Below are 17,187 nucleotides of genomic sequence, written 5' to 3'. Positions count from 1 at the left end.
ATACAAAGAGGCCTATTACTAATGCCAACAGTTTCTGGAAATTATGATAGGGCTTGTGGTCCAGGGATTGCTAATTGCTAGGCACTGGCAGCTCTATTTCAAGTTTTTTGAGGGCATTTTTGGATAATGGCTGAAGACAGGACACTATACAAAAAAGACAATGAGTCTAAACTAGTGCATTTAATTCATGTGTCTAAAAACTGAAATGATTAAATCCATGAAAAATTATCTCTTTTAACCTTCCGAAGAATAGGCTGAGGGAAAGGACAATAAAGACAGAAGAATGGAGTGCAACAAAATCCTTTCACACCATGGGATAAAGTCACAGTACAGAAGCAGTCAAAGCGGTTTTTTTTTTCTCTAAAATCCCAATGAGTAATGAAATTGAAACGTTGAAGAGGGGCAGTGAGCTGAGCAGAACTGCTGTTACAATCCGAAATCACCATTTAGCAAACCTGATTTTGACAGTCAGTGCAACCGATCATTTCTTCTTGAAGATGTAAACTTAAGACTCTGAGAAGAATTAAGATCAGTAACACTCAGAAGATACAGTGGCAACTTTACTTCACCACAACAATAACCAAATCAAGGGACACCTACAATCTCCACTCTAGCACACAATGGGCACCAGTGAGTGCAGGAACGCATTAGAATACAATGTTACGCTGCTAATTACAAATGTAAGAAAACAAATAGGAAACTAAACAGTCACCTCCACAGACAGTCCCCAGTAGCTGAAAAGCCAAGCAACACGTGTTAGAACAAAATTGTTACAAATTGTAGTTCATACTCACAGCACCAAAATAGGGAGCCTGATGTACAACACCTGTGCCTTCTTCCTCCCTCACGTAACTGTCTACCACCACAGCAAAGGCACCTTTATCTCTGCACTGTAACACAAAAATGCTTTTTCATACATAATATGTATATATATATATATATATAGCAAAACAGAATTCTTAAGAACATGGAAAAGCCACTGGCCACCTGAGTAAAGAACTGCATAAAAAAATAAATGACACATTAAAATGTGACAATCCTAACACTATTTAGTCATTTCCCACAACTAAGATGCCCAGGCTGTATATTTCATTTAAACAGTGTCAAATGTGATTAAATCTAACACATCTCTAGAAATCCTCATAGTTAATTGCTCTTCACCACAGATTTTCATACAGTTCTGTGCTTAACAGACTAAAAATCAATACACTCCTACAAGTGAGGATACAACCACAAAAGCTACAGGGATTCTATATACATAAGCCTCCTTGCATTTTTGTATGTCCACTGTACTTCTAATTTTAAAAGAGTTTGCTTTTGCAGTCATGTATTTCCTTTACTTCCTCCAGAGAATGAGAAGGTGGTATCAAGCAAAAATATGTAACTATAATTAAAAAATACCCAATAATCCTCCACACTGTTTTTATTGGAAAATACAATGCTGTGTCCCTTAAAAATTTTAGTTTCTCTGGCAACCTGCCAAGGAGGTAAAATAATTTTAGCAGCAAAACAATTGCTTTCTTGAGAAGGCAAAACAATGGGAAAAAATACCACTCAGTGAAATTAGCTTTTCACTTCACTTTGGATTTTTGTACCCTTATGCCTATTTCCCATATACTTATTTCCACTCTGCACTTTCCCACAGAGTAGACTGATTCACTTAGAGGACTACAGCTGAGAAGGTACAGAAAAAGTGCGGCAAGAGAAAATCTCTCTAGTAGAATTCTAGTAGGAACCAAAAAAAATTGCCAAGAAAAAAAACCTGACAATTTTCAGTGTGTTCAATATGCAGATAATGAAAAATAATGTGCTATTTTCTATTCCTTAATATAAAAGTAGTAAAAAAAAAAATTACTGCAGTCACAGCTGAACCAAATATGGTACAAAGTATTACATTTTGCTTGTTCTAAAGTGGACTCTTTTGAGGTAAGACATCCATTCTGAAGAAGAACAAAAAAAAAACCACCACAGTAGACACCCATCTGCTCCTTAAACATATAGCAGGACTCAAATTTATCCATTCCAAACCTCTATACCTGCAGTTCCGTTTTTCAGGTTCAGCTACGTGTTTGACCTTTCTCTAGAGGTCGTGCTTCCTACAGAGGTTTTCTCACCTTTGCTGACTTCAGCACATGGTTCAGAACAGATAGTAGTCACAAATGACCAAATTCCTTCATGAGTTAACAGCTGCTTCTCCAGCAGCACTGTAATCCACTTGAACTCTTTGAAATATTTAATCAATTTTTATTCAGAATTCTTTAAAAATACATTTAAATACATTATCTTAAAATTATTTAAATATATAATTATATTCTCTACCACTTCTCTTATTGCTACATAGTATGTTATCATCTGTGGTGCTATTAACTACATTAGACTTATGCAGTGCTTAAATGCTACACAGGAAAACATCCATAAAAAAACAGATGTATCAGTAGTAGTTATTTTAGTAAAGCCTTTTAACCCTTAAATGAAAAACACTACATGTCTGTGACTGTTATCCACAAAGCCATTCCCCTGTGAACACAAAATCTGTGGGGTGTAACAGGCAGACAACCGAAGCACACCAGATGAAAAGCTAAGAGAATACTGCCTCTCTATTAACGTGTATCAGAAGTTTCTCTGCAATCTGAAATCAAACTACTAATTATCACTGAATTCATATGCTGCAAGTAAAACAATGGGGAAAAACCAGAAAAAAGTCAACTTTGTTATACAACCTTTTACCAGGATTCTGAAGTACTTTAATACAATGTGGAGTTTGTTTTTAGGACACTAGATTTTTATAATATAAACAAGGAATACTGAGAATGCTTGTTATTTTTTTATGTATACCCTGTATTAAACACCAAACTTGTTTGTCTTACCTGAATAAAATATTCAAAGAGTGGTTTATATTTCTTGCCTTTAAGAGTAATGCCAGGAAACCTGAGAAGAAGGATTTACATGAACACAAATTAACATCTTAAAAATTGCTTAGTCAGCTGGTAGGAATGCTATCTTTCCTTATTTTCTTTTTCCCCATCCCTAACAGAATTTGACTTCATAAAGTGAAGAAAAGTATTTTCTCAACAGTCTGCTTCCCATTTCTACACCTCTTTGGCAATTTGGACTGGCACAAAAACCATAACATGTCTTAATGCATCTCTGCTAACAGTCAAGGGGGACATTTGTACCTGATGGTCTTTCCACCAGGCAATCATTGTAAATTAACGTAGGAAGTAAGCATTAATATCCAGCTTTACCAGAAAAAGATTGTTAAGAAGTATCTGGATAAAATGATTTCATTTTAATATTCATAACAGTAAAGCCCTATAGCTCAGCATCTTCAACAGAACTAAATAAGCACTGCTCCAAAACACCTGGAAGTTATATGCACAGAAGACTGTGATACAGGGTATTGTAGTGTTTAAAGTATGGTTGACTCATTCCTTATTCTAGAACTAGGCATCCAGACTCTCCATGGGATCTCAGAGAAAGATCCACAGACAGGACTGACTGAGGAACCAACACAGCCAGACAAGACGTGTAGGACAGAGCGCGAGCCGGCAGATCTGGCTCTCTTCAGACTTCTAACAACAGTTGACAGACTGCGCTGAACTGTCCTGAAAGTGCTTAAATCATCCATTTCAGGAAAAAGTCTAATCTTTAGATGGGATCGTTCTCCGAGTGTGTCACAGCTGTGGTCTTTCCCTATACTTTTCTTGATCCACATCTCCCAAAATAACGGTCAAACAATAAAACACTTGACTACTTCAAAGTGGGGAACTCTTCAAAGCTGTTTCATTGCCCAGAAAGGAACTGAAGCAGTATTTAATGCCAAGTTAAAGAGCATGACTCCTCAGCTCCGCATACATAACATCCACTAAGGAAAGGGGAGATTTCTATTTTAAGCCACAGCTTTGCGGGTAGTTTATATTTTACATTACAAACAGCCTTAGGAATGTTTGAGGTGCTTAATGGGGATCAGATGAGGGAAAAGCATCCCAGTGCTCAGCCACACAGATGTGGGAATGCTCAGACACAGAACACTAAGCACTAGAATTGGCTTTTTTTATTAAAAAAAGGGAGTAGTTACATTCTTATTATCACACGTCAGTGAAAGGTAAGGGATGTGGATCACATTCCTGATTTGCTCTTTTGAGATCTGAAATACTTGTATACAGTGCTGCCGTCTTGTGACCTAAGTTATGGTAATAACAGAACCTTTTAAAATCGCTATAGTAATCCTTCAGTCAAGGGATCAGAAAACTTTTTTGGATTCTCTAGAATCCAAAAAGAGACAACAGTGGAAGACAGCATGAAGAAATGAAGTGTTTAATATGCAAACAGACTGAAATTTAACAGAAGGGAGGAAAAAGCTCAATCTTTTCCTATCTACCATTGCTAAATAAAACAAGCCACTTGATGGCCTGAAGTGGGGTAATACGGCAAGCCCAAGCCACCTGTGCAAAGCAGCTGAAAGCATTCTGATAAAGACAGTAGCCATCTCATCAGTGAAACTAAGAAGTATTCCCATTTGCTCTCACACAAAAACCTACCATCTGCATCTGGGAGGAAAAGGGAGAGATCAGGTCTGAGGGAGGGTGGGAAGGCTCAGGAAGTCAGATGACTTCAGATAAAGAAAATTTTCAGTAAGATCATTCCTTGACCTCAGCCTGCCACCTGGTATACAGCAAGTACCATTAATTTCTCCCCCAAGGACCTAACTGCCTGAGAATTTAAGTGAACTAAAGAAAGAAAAAAAGTTAAGAGTAGAAATGGGAAAGTTCATTTCCGTGAACTTATATACTCATAGAGTTAAATCTTTAAAAAAACAATCCATTCAACTGCCAGCTACTTCTTGTCTCACATTTCACATTTGAGCAAACAAATTTATTATGTAACATAAAAATTGGAGCATGACAAAAAAAATCAGCTTAAGATGGTAGCACTAATATAGAAAGAAGAAAAATATACCACTCTGCAAGGAGAATAAAAATTGCTAGCAGCCTTCTAAGGCACAGAGACGTAAAATAAAGAAAGAAGTAACTAGATGAAAGACTAGGGAAAGGACAAGGGAGAGAATTAGAAACACAACTAGCAGGGCCACAAGCAATGACAACAGTTTTTAGACACAATGAAGAGGTTTTAGAAGACTGGAAAGGAACACAGCAGCTATACTTCAAGAGAGAAATGCAGTACTGATAGACCTAAAACTGGTCAGACCACCATAACAACCTGATTCAACAGGTTTTTAAAACTTACAATACAAATTTGTCAAACCTAAGTCACACCAAGCCAAATTACCTCTGTTCAGACAGACTAACTAGCCCAGATCACAAGCAAGCAGATAGATTTAAGTCTTAATGTTAGTAGGACTTTTGACACTTTGGTATATCATTCTTATACACACAAATATTTTAACTGGGCGACTGTATGTTTACATGGATGCACAACCACCTCAAGAAAAAAAGTTATCATTAATTCAGTATCAGACTGAAAGGAAGTTTCCAGTGGTATCCTGGCAGAGACTATCGTAACACTGACACTATGACTCTAAAGGAAGGGAAAAAAAATCTGGAGATCATAAGTTCTGTCAACCCTGAAGGATGAAAGCACTGAAAATCATATTTATAAATTAAGTACCAGCTTAAATTGCTACAGAGTGACAGATGAAGATAGTTCACTTGGGGAGTGGACAGAGGGAAAAAAAAAAATCAATGCAGAAATACAAGATAAGAATTACTCAAGTGTCACAGTAAGAGGCATCAGAGTAGACAACATCTTAAACAAACATTTCAGCTCTACATTCCCCTAATTCAATGACTATATGTAATTGTTTAGCTGAAACAAGATAGATCCTCCTTTTTTAAAATGTTTTTTACATGTAGAGCTTTTAGCTGCTTGGTAAAAAAAACCCATAAAATAATTGATGCTAGTGAAGAAGGGTTGTTATTCTCACAAAAATTTCTAGTCTGATTTATTGAACGAGGGATGGGGAGGGGGGGTTATGTTGTGTAGGGATTTATTTTTGTGTTTTGGGGTTGTTTGCTTGGGGTTTTACCCCCTGCACAGAACTGAATGAAGTGAGCAAATAAATATTTGCTATATTTTACCTCTTTAACAGGTTGATGTTTTATACAAAAGATTTGAGAGAATCCAAGCTACATATTTTGTCTAAGACAACTACAGATTTTAATACCTGCATCCCTTATCCAGTCTAACTTATTTAATTCATATTTTTCCACTGAACCAAGATAAATAAGCAGTCTTCAGAAAGCGTTAACTTCTACTAACTACAGAACTTAGGTAGAACATCCTGCAGAAGCCATGTTTGATTGCTAAAGACAATGGTTTGGCTTTTAACTGTTTCCTTTTAAATATTTACATGATGTTTAGAAAGTGTTCAGCATTTGGACAATCTCCAGGGTTTTTGAGACTTTTAAAGTAATGTCTTTCTAAGACGACACACAGAAAGGAAGGACTAAGGAAACTTTTTTCCACACCAAAATACAGTGATTCAAATAAACTTTTATTCTATTTGTAGCTTCCTGTACAAGACCAGTATGTGCTAGCAAATTTCAATCTCTTCAATAGATTTTTGCAGGATACACACATGTAGGGAAACCCATCTTTAGATAAACCCAACTTTTTGAAACTTCTCACCTATAAAAATACTAGCAGTTAACAAGTGTGTAATGATTTATGTACTTGCCTGTCAAGTATCTCATATTCACTGTCAGATTTGTACAGTGCTATCAGCCTAGATTCCATCAAAATGTAAATCTTTCCTGTGGCATTATCTAGAATATGAAATAAAACAAAAAGTTACATAAATCTCAATTTAATACCCTCATTTGCACCATTATGAAACCTTTCAATTTATGCAAGATGGTATCATATCAGCTGTAAAACTGCCCAGAATCATCCTGCTGATCGACCACTAGTTTCCAGCTACTTCTTCCCCATACAGCCACTTAATAAACACTCGTCAAAAGTTTTAAATTTAAACAGGAATGACAGCATGAAGCCACTGATTTTCAGTGTGGTTTTCTGTTTGAGAGGCAGAAATATCCTACCTTGTGTATTATCACTGTGCCAAAGAGAAGCAATTGAAAAGACTCAGTATGTGTAACTGAAACAGAGGGAAACAATTGGAAAATGGACAATTGCTACACAAAATTAACATTATTAAGTTGACATTAGGGGTAATGACTGCATTTTATGCTGCCTTTCTGAGATATACTACTGCAATCAATTTTATATTTGGATTTCCTTTAAAAGGAAATAAATAAAGTGAAACGGCATGAAGGAAACCCATTTGCTACCCCCAAACAACCCTGATCAATTTAGTGACAAATTTTATTCTGACTGCTACCCTACCAACCTAGTCAGGGTCACTATCCCACCAGCAGACTACAGGCCAAAAACATTCAAACCCAATGACTCTGCATCTCAGGCAGGTGTAGGTGTTATTTCTGAAAGTACTCAAAAACTCTTTTTGAGATGACCAAATTTATGGTAAAACCTTTAAAGCCAAAACATATTTAGTTCTCTGTCAAAACAAAGAAAACTCAAGACACATGGAGTCCATTGTGAAAGCCTCTGCAACTTTTCATGTTTAACATCACCTTACGCACACATTAGATTCACACGGTTATGTTGGAACTAGAAGTTATACCTTTGGCATTTTTTTTACTCCAGATCAAATACCATCATTAACTTGATTTTCTTTTTTTTCCTGTTGTTTTTTTTTTTTAAAACATACACTGAAAAGTCAGAAAAGGTGAGCAGTTTGGGGGAAACTGACAACAGCAATGCAAGAAGTAGTTTCATCTAAATTCCTGCTTACTAATTTCTTTGAATTTAAAAAAAAAAAAAGGAGGGGGGGTGGAGATGAAGATAAGATGACTGCATTTCAAGGATAAAATAAATCCCTTTCCTAAGTTAAAAAGACAACACATCATTACATTGTGAACTGAAAAAAAAAATGGAACTACAAACCCTGGAAAACTACTTGTAGTAATGAGAAAAGCAACAGCCTACATGGCTTAGGCACCCTACATGGTCTGTTGCATAAAACTCCTGCAACGTTGGGTGCTCACATGAAAGAGATTACCATATAGCGCAACTTCTTTAGCCAGGCACAACCAACTGACGCATCAGTAAGCCAAGGCACTTGGTCAAATGTACTATGGCACTGGAAACCACAGCACATACCTTGCCTTACATTTGAGCTGAAACACATACTCCAGTCAGGTTTAGACTAGCAGCTGACAGCTTGGGTCTGTTACGGGTTAAGAGCACAGACACCTTCAGCTACTGCAAGGCAGCTGTCACACAGCTGTAACTTGTTCTGAGTCTGAGCCCCAAGACAGGAGGGAAGAACAGCTGGGGACACCCAGCCACACTTCCCTGTCTGTCAAATAGTGTGACTAAGACAACAGATAAAACATTTGTTCTTGTTATTTTATCTATTGATTTTTTTCAGGGAACAGTCCTCAACAGCAGCCAGAAATCATCAGCCACATCGGAAGTAAGTCTCATGCTTCAAAATTACACCGATCCAACCCCAGAAAAGTGCTATAAATGTAACATATTTTGTATAATAAACTGCTTAATAAGTTCGTATTCACAGGCACTAAAGAAAGAAGCGTCCATTATATGTCCCCTTCAGTTAACACTTGCCTCTTAATTTTACATATTGCAATTCTGGATTGACACAAAGGGCCAGATTGCTAGGCAAGGTCCAAGGAGTAGTGGTCCAAGCAACAAGTGAAACACTTGCATCTTCCTCCAGTGGGAAGCTCACAGTTACTGAAGGATCTTGAACGTCCTTAAAAACAAGCCAAAGGAAGGAAAGGGGTTACTGCATATATTAAGTGAGAAAATACAAAATATAAAGAGTAGCAGCTATTACTGCCATCCACCAAAACTTGTCTTGCAACTTGCCTGGTTCATCATTGTTATGGGAGAAGGTGAAAGTGGTAGCGTAATGAAGTTTGGAGGGAACACCAGTCACAACTTTCCTCCATTATAGCAGTGCAAACTGTCAGTCTAACGAGACCATGGGGTTCAAAGTTCATATTAGCAGTGAGATTTTGGGAATTAGTTGCCAACACATCAAAGATAGCAGAGTGTCAGTTCCCTCAGGTACCTCTTATAATCCCATTTTAGAAGTTTATAATCAAATCTCAACTGTCAAGAAAACAGCAGTTTCTCAGATACTGCTACACAAAGCCTTTCCCCACCATTTCCTCTACAACCAGGCAGCAGAAAGAATAGCCATCATTTAAGAAGATGCAATGTCTTATAAGAAGCTGTTGTCAATAAGGGGGTCGGGGGGAGGGTTGGGCTACTTAAAAACAAGAGTACATCAATACTGAAGAGTAAAAAAAAATTTCAGGAGACCTTTGTCAGCCACAGTCAAATGAGTCAAAAGAATCCTCTGGAAACAAGTTCTTCTTTCAGACAAGTACAATCCTATTCAGTCACTTTACATTTCACATATTACAAAAAGCAGATTGAAAAAGCAAGTCTAATCTTGAAAACGTGAAATTTTCACTATTCATTTTAAATGCCAAACAAAAATGGGTGCCATGGGCACAGACCCTAAATACATTAATAGGTCCTATTAATAGGTCCTATCACCTCATCATCTTTAGTGCAAGGCGCTCTGGTCTCCATCCAACGTTATGGAACAGTTAACAGCGTCACGGGACAGAGGCAGCTATTTATATCTGAGCTAAGGGCTTCTCCAGAGGGAATTTTCTGTGAACATCTGGTGCAGCCAACAGTAAAACATAAATATTACATAACTCTCAAACCACGCTCAATACCAAGCAAAGATCGAGTTTTCCCTACAGTTCTGTCTCTACCAATTGTTAAACAACACTGCAGGCTATTCACTTTGTTTTCTGAAGCACTAAGTTGACCAGGTAGATAAAAACAACTGGCAAGTCATAAAATAATAGCATCCAGGCTGCCAACTAATGGCATTGTATAATGTTTTCTCTGTTCACAAAATTATGCCTGCTTTCATCTAAAGACAACGCTTCTTTAGTTAAATGTAATACAATCTGCTGACATGGTTTACTCAAGTCTGCATTAGACACCTAACTCTGCTTCTAAACATGCTTCTTGTGTCCCGTTTCTCATGATTTGTGTCCCCATTCTCATAGGACTGATAAACAGAAGCCAAAGCCTGCTTTCCACAGTGAGAAAGCAAACAGCTGCCTCACACAGAGATGACTGCTCATGCCAAGAATAAACCTTGTCAGTTTGCAGACCCTCAACATTTCAGTCTTCAGAATACCACCTCTAGCAGACAAAGAAAAGATAATTCTTGCATGAAGTGGCAGAGCAGCAGACTCCACACAAACTCTACTAGTTCTAGATTAAGAAGTAGCATCTAAATATTTCATTAAGGCTTGAGAAAAGAGCTTTGCTCTATGGAAAAGGGGCACACATACACACACCCAAAAAAACACAACCCAAAACAGTCTTTGTTCTAAAGAAAGCTCATTAATCTGAGCCTATATGAAATGTTAGTTAACAAGCATGAGCAAAGTAATTATGTCAGTTGTCAGTCACAAATATTGAGATCCCTTTGCAGGTCTCGCTTCCCTAAATCATACAACCTTTACTCTTCAGTATGGTCAAAGACCCTTCAGCAACATTGAAAGTTCCAGTATCTGTGGACTGGACTGTACCACAAGGCTATTTAAACATCTGTTTTAAGAAGACTTTTTATAGGCAAGATGTAAAAAGGATCAGATGTACAATTTGTGTGAGCTTTCTACTGCAACAACATAAGTGAAAGATTTACAATATAAGGATACCAAGGCCTGGGCGGGGATTAGAGAGGATACAAAACCTCTGTCCACAAACATGAAATAAATATTGGGAAACTGGGACACAAATTCTGCCTTCACATATGCAAACATGAATTGCTGCAAATGAGAAACTGCACCTACTGTATCTAGTCATTCATTTTTAAGGGAACATCTTATAAAACATAGTATACCATGCATTATATTAAGTAAAACATTTCCTGGAATTTCTCAATCTAAATTAAAGGTTCTTAGAAGAAACTATCATCCTACTGCTTCACAACCAAACACAGCCTTTGACAATTCTTATTAATCCCCTCTTAGTTTCACTTCTGCCAAGGACCTTCCTCTTCTCAGATCTGCACAGCCAGGGACAGCCACGAGCTCTCCAAGCGTTTACCTTACAAACCCAACACAGTGCTATACTCATCTGGAGAGCCCAGAGAGGCAGTGAGAGTCATTTAGCAGAATAAAACCAAGAACGTACTCTATATACCTGTAAGTAGTAACCAAGAAGAACAGGGAAGACTGCCAAGATCAAGTGAGCCAAAGAAATAAAGCAAAATACAATAAAAACCTATTTATCTAAACTTTTACTATCAATTTGAAGTGTAATAATATGCTTATTTACCACTAAGCAAGAAATACTACAGCTTTCCAAATCCAAACTAAAGACAATAGAGGAATCTGCAACATATAATGTACATATATACTGACTTACCTTGTAATTCTGATGGGACTCAAAGTTTGACAGTGGGGTGTTGCAGGCAGTTGAAAAAGGCATGACCTTCACACCTCGGTATACCAGCCCTTTGTCATACAGTTGCTTGAAAACCCACCTGGAAGCAAACAAGAAACACTGAATAGCACTTATCACCACACTTGGTAAATCACCCCCAAAATGGGGTTCTGCTCTAGCTGGAGGGCCCTTCTGAATGACACCCTTTTTAATCAACCGTCAACTAAAGATGGTATGTGCAAATCAAAGGCGAAACAAACGGTTTGCAACTGTATTTCTGGCTGATTTTTAGCTTTAGCTGATTATACCAGCCTGGTTTTCCATGCAATGACTGCACAACACAAATACGTACTGCTAATTAATCGCTCTCAAATTTCTTGAATACAAAGACCACCTGAAATGTGAACTATTAACAAGGCTGAAATTGGTCGTAATTTAGAGAAAAGACACATATTGAGGTGGCCGCTCCTTATCACACGATCTTAAGGATCTACTACAGCAACCAGTGCTGCAGAAGAGACACAATTACAGGTTAGAGATACCTGCAGCCCATCCCAAGTAAATCCAAACTATCTGAAGAGCATTTTTCACAAGAGCACAGCTGAACATGCAAAGTAACAAATTCAGTTTTATGGCGATACCGTAAAGTCGGTCACAGAGAAAAACCCTCTAAGAACTGATCTGAAGTTTTAAAAGGCAGGCATTATTTATTACAGTACTGGGAGCACTGGCAAATGGTTCCTCCAAGCGTGCTCACCAAGTTACTCCAGGGTACACATTACATACGGCAGAGTACCTGCACACTCACAGTGCATTACACTCTCGCTGTCACCCACATACAGGATTGGCTACAAGTTTCTCGCTTCTAATACAAACTAGTACGCATGCTCAGATAGCACTACTGAAGTTTCTTACTAACTACTCATGCTCCCAAAGTGAGCGTTCGCCCTCTTTTGGGGCACGGAGGGGGAGGGGTGGCATTTGAGTTGGAGGTCGCCATCTCCCATTATTACAATTACCTTTGTCTTACTTTCAACTAATTTTCTGAGGACTGCAACACCTCATCAGCTTATATCCTCCGCCAGAACCTTTTCACTTGCAGACTTCTTTCTGCATAATTTATGTAAGTATTCTTATTATCTGTTCTTTGTTCCCCAAGACTGACTCCCTTGATAGAAGTCCTTTCATTCATCAGTTTTGACCACTTGAGATGGTGGACACTGGAGAGGATGAGTCATTTAACGATTTGAGAGGGTGGGTCAGCTTAATCCACAGCTTTGTTTAATGCCAGCAACCTTCCTTTAACAGAATACTTTGGCATAAATACCTACACGGCGCCATATACACAGTGCCATCTATGGTCCCACAATTTACATAAACGGTCTCCTTCATTAGCTCATCTTACTCTAGACTCAGTTCCTGCCCAAGATCACAATTTCACATTAAGCTTTAACTGTTTATGAAATCTTCAATATAGTCTGTAGCATATTTGGATCCTTACATTTTGAAATAATGAAGACAACACACAATATTATAAATGACAAAATGAGTCAAGGCTCAAGAGGAACACAAGCTGGAAGAGAAATATTCTTCACATAGCAACTCATCAAGTGTCCATGTGATGGACAAACCCCTATGTTTCTCTGTATCTGAATACTGCAGGGGTTACTAAAGGATTGTCAACATTTATCAGTTTATCAGGTCTCACTGACCTGCAGACGTAGCAGTACAGTCTGCAGGTTGGCTACCTTAAAAGTAAAGGCAGGAGAGGGCAAGCCTCAAATAATCATGCCAAATTCAACTCAAAAATCAGATTTTCTGCAGACTCTAGTAACTTCAAATTCCAGCAGTATTTAACAATATGGATGTGACTTTAGAAACTCCTTTACACAAACTATGTTTCCAAATCATCCTGATCACTTTTCTGGGTCCCTTTCCAGATAAATAGCTCATTGCTAAGCAACCACCCCATCCTGGCAAGCAGCACTTTTTTCTGCAGGCTGTCATTTTGTGCTTGAGAATCTGGACGTGTATTTATGTCAGTGTCTTGCCTTCTATGTTTGAAATCACAATCTTCAACACAAAATACAAGTAGACTATTGCCCTGCTTTCTGTCTGCAGCCTGAAACAAGAACATAAAAAGATATGCACTGGCCTGCTGTCACAGAAGTCATACAGTATCTTAATCAGAATAATTTTTACCCTGCAGATTAGACAGAGAAAATACAGCCTGTCATACGAAGAAGACATGCAGTCCACTCAGATTCACCCATGGTCCTCTAGTAAGAGTCCAAAATTTCCTGAGTGGTCACCAACATCCGAAAAATTAAGTAACCTGAACTCTAAGATGGATAAAGCCCACAAGACCCTCAGCAGCATCAAGTTCTGCCACAGAGGAACCAAATCCAGAAGTCTTTCAGAACTGAGCACTCCAGCAAAGGTGCCTTAGGTTACACACATAACGCAGAAGTAACCTTGTTGAAGTAGTAGATGTTATCCACGGGCAAGTTGTGGCTGTCTGCCTGACCCCTAACCCAAGCCTGAAACATGATAAGTCAGCGCGCATCTGGTTTACAGCAACAGTATCAACTTAAGCTTGCAAAAATATAAATCAGTCTTTTTATAAAAAAAATTTGTGAATTTACTTTCATCAGCTTTCAGCATATACATCTGAGCTGGCTAATTGCAGAAGTCTTCATGCAAGTTAAAAACGTAAGTTTTAAATGTATGCTTACTATCTCAGAGTATAATTAATGCAGACTGAGACAAGTGACAGCATTTATACCGAAGGTGTTCTATTTGCCTTTCAGAAATAGCTAACTAAAATATCTGCAGAAAAAAGCTCCACTTTACTTTCTAAAGAACACTGCCTGCTAACAGCATAGAAGAAAACTACTTGGAGAAACACCGAATACTTAACTCAGCTGTAAATATAACTGTAAACTCAGGGAACTGTTCAGGAAGGGTGGACACTAGACGGAGCTACCACGTTAGGAATCCAAGTCAGCATCTCCCTCGTGTGGTAACTCTGCCCTATCGCAAACCAAGCGCTCCCCGGTTGTTCACCCCACTGCTAAGCAAAAAGCTGGGCTTTCACACCGCATCACCCTTCGGAGCTCTCATTAGAGTTCATAACGACCACTCACTCGTCGTTTATCACCACCTCTACTCTCAGACGATTCCAACATAGTAAGTAGGATCATGATCGCATCAAGACTGCTGCTTGCTGCAATAGCCCTGATGATCGCTACGAAGAGCTGTTCCGTTATCCTGAAAAACACCTAATTGGTTTCCTTAAGAAAAAAGCTGCTGACAACAGTTCTTGGGTGACATCAGAAGTGCACAGGAGATGACTCCCAAAGAGCTTCCTGCTACCACCACTGCCCACCTAAAACAAAACTAAAGATTAACCTAGTTCTAGTAAGAGTCCCTTAAAAGGTGAATATCATGTCTTGCTTAAAAATTCAACACATGCTATTTTGGACAATAGCCTATCAAAACACGTTTTAACCCTTTTGCTGGCAAAATGTTGACATTTTGCAAAAAAGAGGCTCTAGGTTTGTAAACCAAATTGCAGTCCTTTCTGAAAAAAAAAAAAAGCTAACAAAACCACAGAGCTCCTTTCTACTGACAAACAGAAAACATTTACTCACAAAAGTTAGAAATCAAACTCTATTCCCCTAATTCCGCTACATTTCTCCTCAAACAGAAATAAATTTAGTTGCATCCTCTTGCCTATGGAAGCAACACTTTAATGACAAAAAATAAGGTTAGGGAAAAGGTGAACTCAAGATGCTTATTTCAGCCACTTGTTAACAGAGAATCTGATCCCTAAAGATGCAAGATACCTTTAACTTCTAAGAAGCACGACACAAATTGAAAAGTTTGTTGTTCCCACAGTGTCATGAGGGGATGATACAACTGGTTCAAGCCCAGTCAGTAACAGAGACTGGCAGCTACCCTCATCAGAGGCATAACTCCCAAAAAGATCAGAACTTTGCTACAACATTCACTGATCCAAGTCACATACTCACCATGCAAACACACAGATACAAATAAGACTCCTACAAAGGGATTTTTTTTCCTTCCAAAAGATACCGAATCAGTCAATGCAATGCTCAAAACACCCTTGACATCCCCCACAAAATCCAACATGCCACAGTATACTCCAGCAGATGCAAAAGCAAGCTGCCCTCTTCAAACAGGTACATTCACTTCACACTGAAGAGAAGGATTTGATCTTGGAGCTTAAGTTCTTAACGCCATTCCTTTGGGGTATCAAGTGGTTTTGTTTGCAATGACTCAGTCAGTAGCTAAGGGTCTGAAAACACCTACCTTTACAGAAATAGAAAGTACTTGCTGAAAATAATTTCTCAATGTTAGTAAACTCATAAAATGCTTCCCCCCACTCCTTTTCTTTTTCTTTTTAAAGAAAAAGACCCAGGAATTGTAAACTCAGTTACCAACAAACTTTAAAAGTAAGACAATTTAATAGCCTCTGCAGACTGAAAGAACACAAAAAAACCCCACCAAAACCAAACACAGCACACTGTAAGAAGCCCTGTCATCTACACAGTTCAGCAACCAGACTGCATCCGAACAGCACCATAAGCAGCAGAGACTAAGGAAAAAGTTCTCTTATGACTCATGAGCAACATTTCAAAGACAAGATGAAATCAAAAAGAAAGCTATGATCAAAACCAGAAAAAAAAAAGTACTCAAACAACACTAGACATGAATCAAAAGAAGTATAAATCTAAGAGGAACGTGAAGTCCAAAAAACAAACACAGGCAGCCTGCCTTTAGAATAGCATCTCTGAAAGACACCTTATTAAGACAGAAAAGCACCCCTAAGCACAGAAGTTATCAGGTCTTAAGTTCAACTACAAAAAGCTTCCATGCTTTAAACTCCCAGTCTATATAGATCATTCTGCTCCAGGTCTACCCTCCAAGCTGTAACCTTTGGATCAGTGTGTTGATTTTGGATCAAGACAGAAATGCAAAATACATGTATAGCAGAAAATATCAATTATCTAAAACTGATACTAGATGCACCCTAAAGATCATTCAACTAAGCAGCAGTTCAGTGTATTCCTCCTTCAAAATACAGGTAAGGTATAAAAAAGGACTGGAATGGTAAGAAGGTAACAGCAGGACTAGAGCACTAAATGCACAAAAGAAATATAAGTATGTGAAAAAGATGCAGATGGCTAGCAGAAAAACAAACAAAACAGATTTCTTATGAACAGTATCTCTCTAGAAAATCGTTAAGAGCCATGGAACATACAAAATGCAATAGTGATTCCTATAATAACCCACAGATCCGTTGTTCTGAAATAATTCTGGTTTAGTGCTGGATAAACTCCACAGAGAGAAAAAAAATTAGGCCGAAAGCAACTTCCACAGAAAAGAAAAAACTAACATAACCACCCAGTTGCTTTCATCTTTACAACAAACCAGTCCTCCTCTCAATGAGCAGTCCCCATTAACCTTCACACTGCAAAGGGCTGAGGCAGTTGGACACTGACGTTAGCGACAGAGTACAAATAAAGTGTCACACAAAACCAAAGGCACACATCCACATCGGGAGTCAAGCAACCCAAGGCAATTGTCCCAGGTTCAGAAGCTACCTAC

The 17,187-nt window shown here is 38.3% G+C and overlaps 1 protein-coding gene across 2 annotated transcripts in view; it reads right to left on the bottom strand.

Moving 5' to 3' along the window:
- The window catches only part of IARS1 (isoleucyl-tRNA synthetase 1), a 112,413-nt gene that overhangs the window by 78,236 nt on the left and 16,990 nt on the right, over positions 1-17,187 (bottom strand). For both annotated transcript variants that reach the window (XM_055710372.1, XM_005444421.4), the window contains exons 7-11: positions 11,536-11,653; positions 8,671-8,818; positions 6,698-6,785; positions 2,868-2,928; positions 795-890 (exon numbers count right to left, since the gene is read on the bottom strand). In XM_055710372.1, the coding sequence (XP_055566347.1) occupies positions 795-890; positions 2,868-2,928; positions 6,698-6,785; positions 8,671-8,818; positions 11,536-11,653 (511 nt within the window). The remainder of the gene's footprint in view (positions 1-794; positions 891-2,867; positions 2,929-6,697; positions 6,786-8,670; positions 8,819-11,535; positions 11,654-17,187) is intronic.

The sequence above is a fragment of the Falco cherrug genome, chromosome 4 (genome assembly GCF_023634085.1).
Source record: "Falco cherrug isolate bFalChe1 chromosome 4, bFalChe1.pri, whole genome shotgun sequence".
Lineage (NCBI taxonomy): Eukaryota > Metazoa > Chordata > Aves > Falconiformes > Falconidae > Falco > Falco cherrug.
This window is presented reverse-complemented; position numbering and strand designations above follow the sequence as displayed.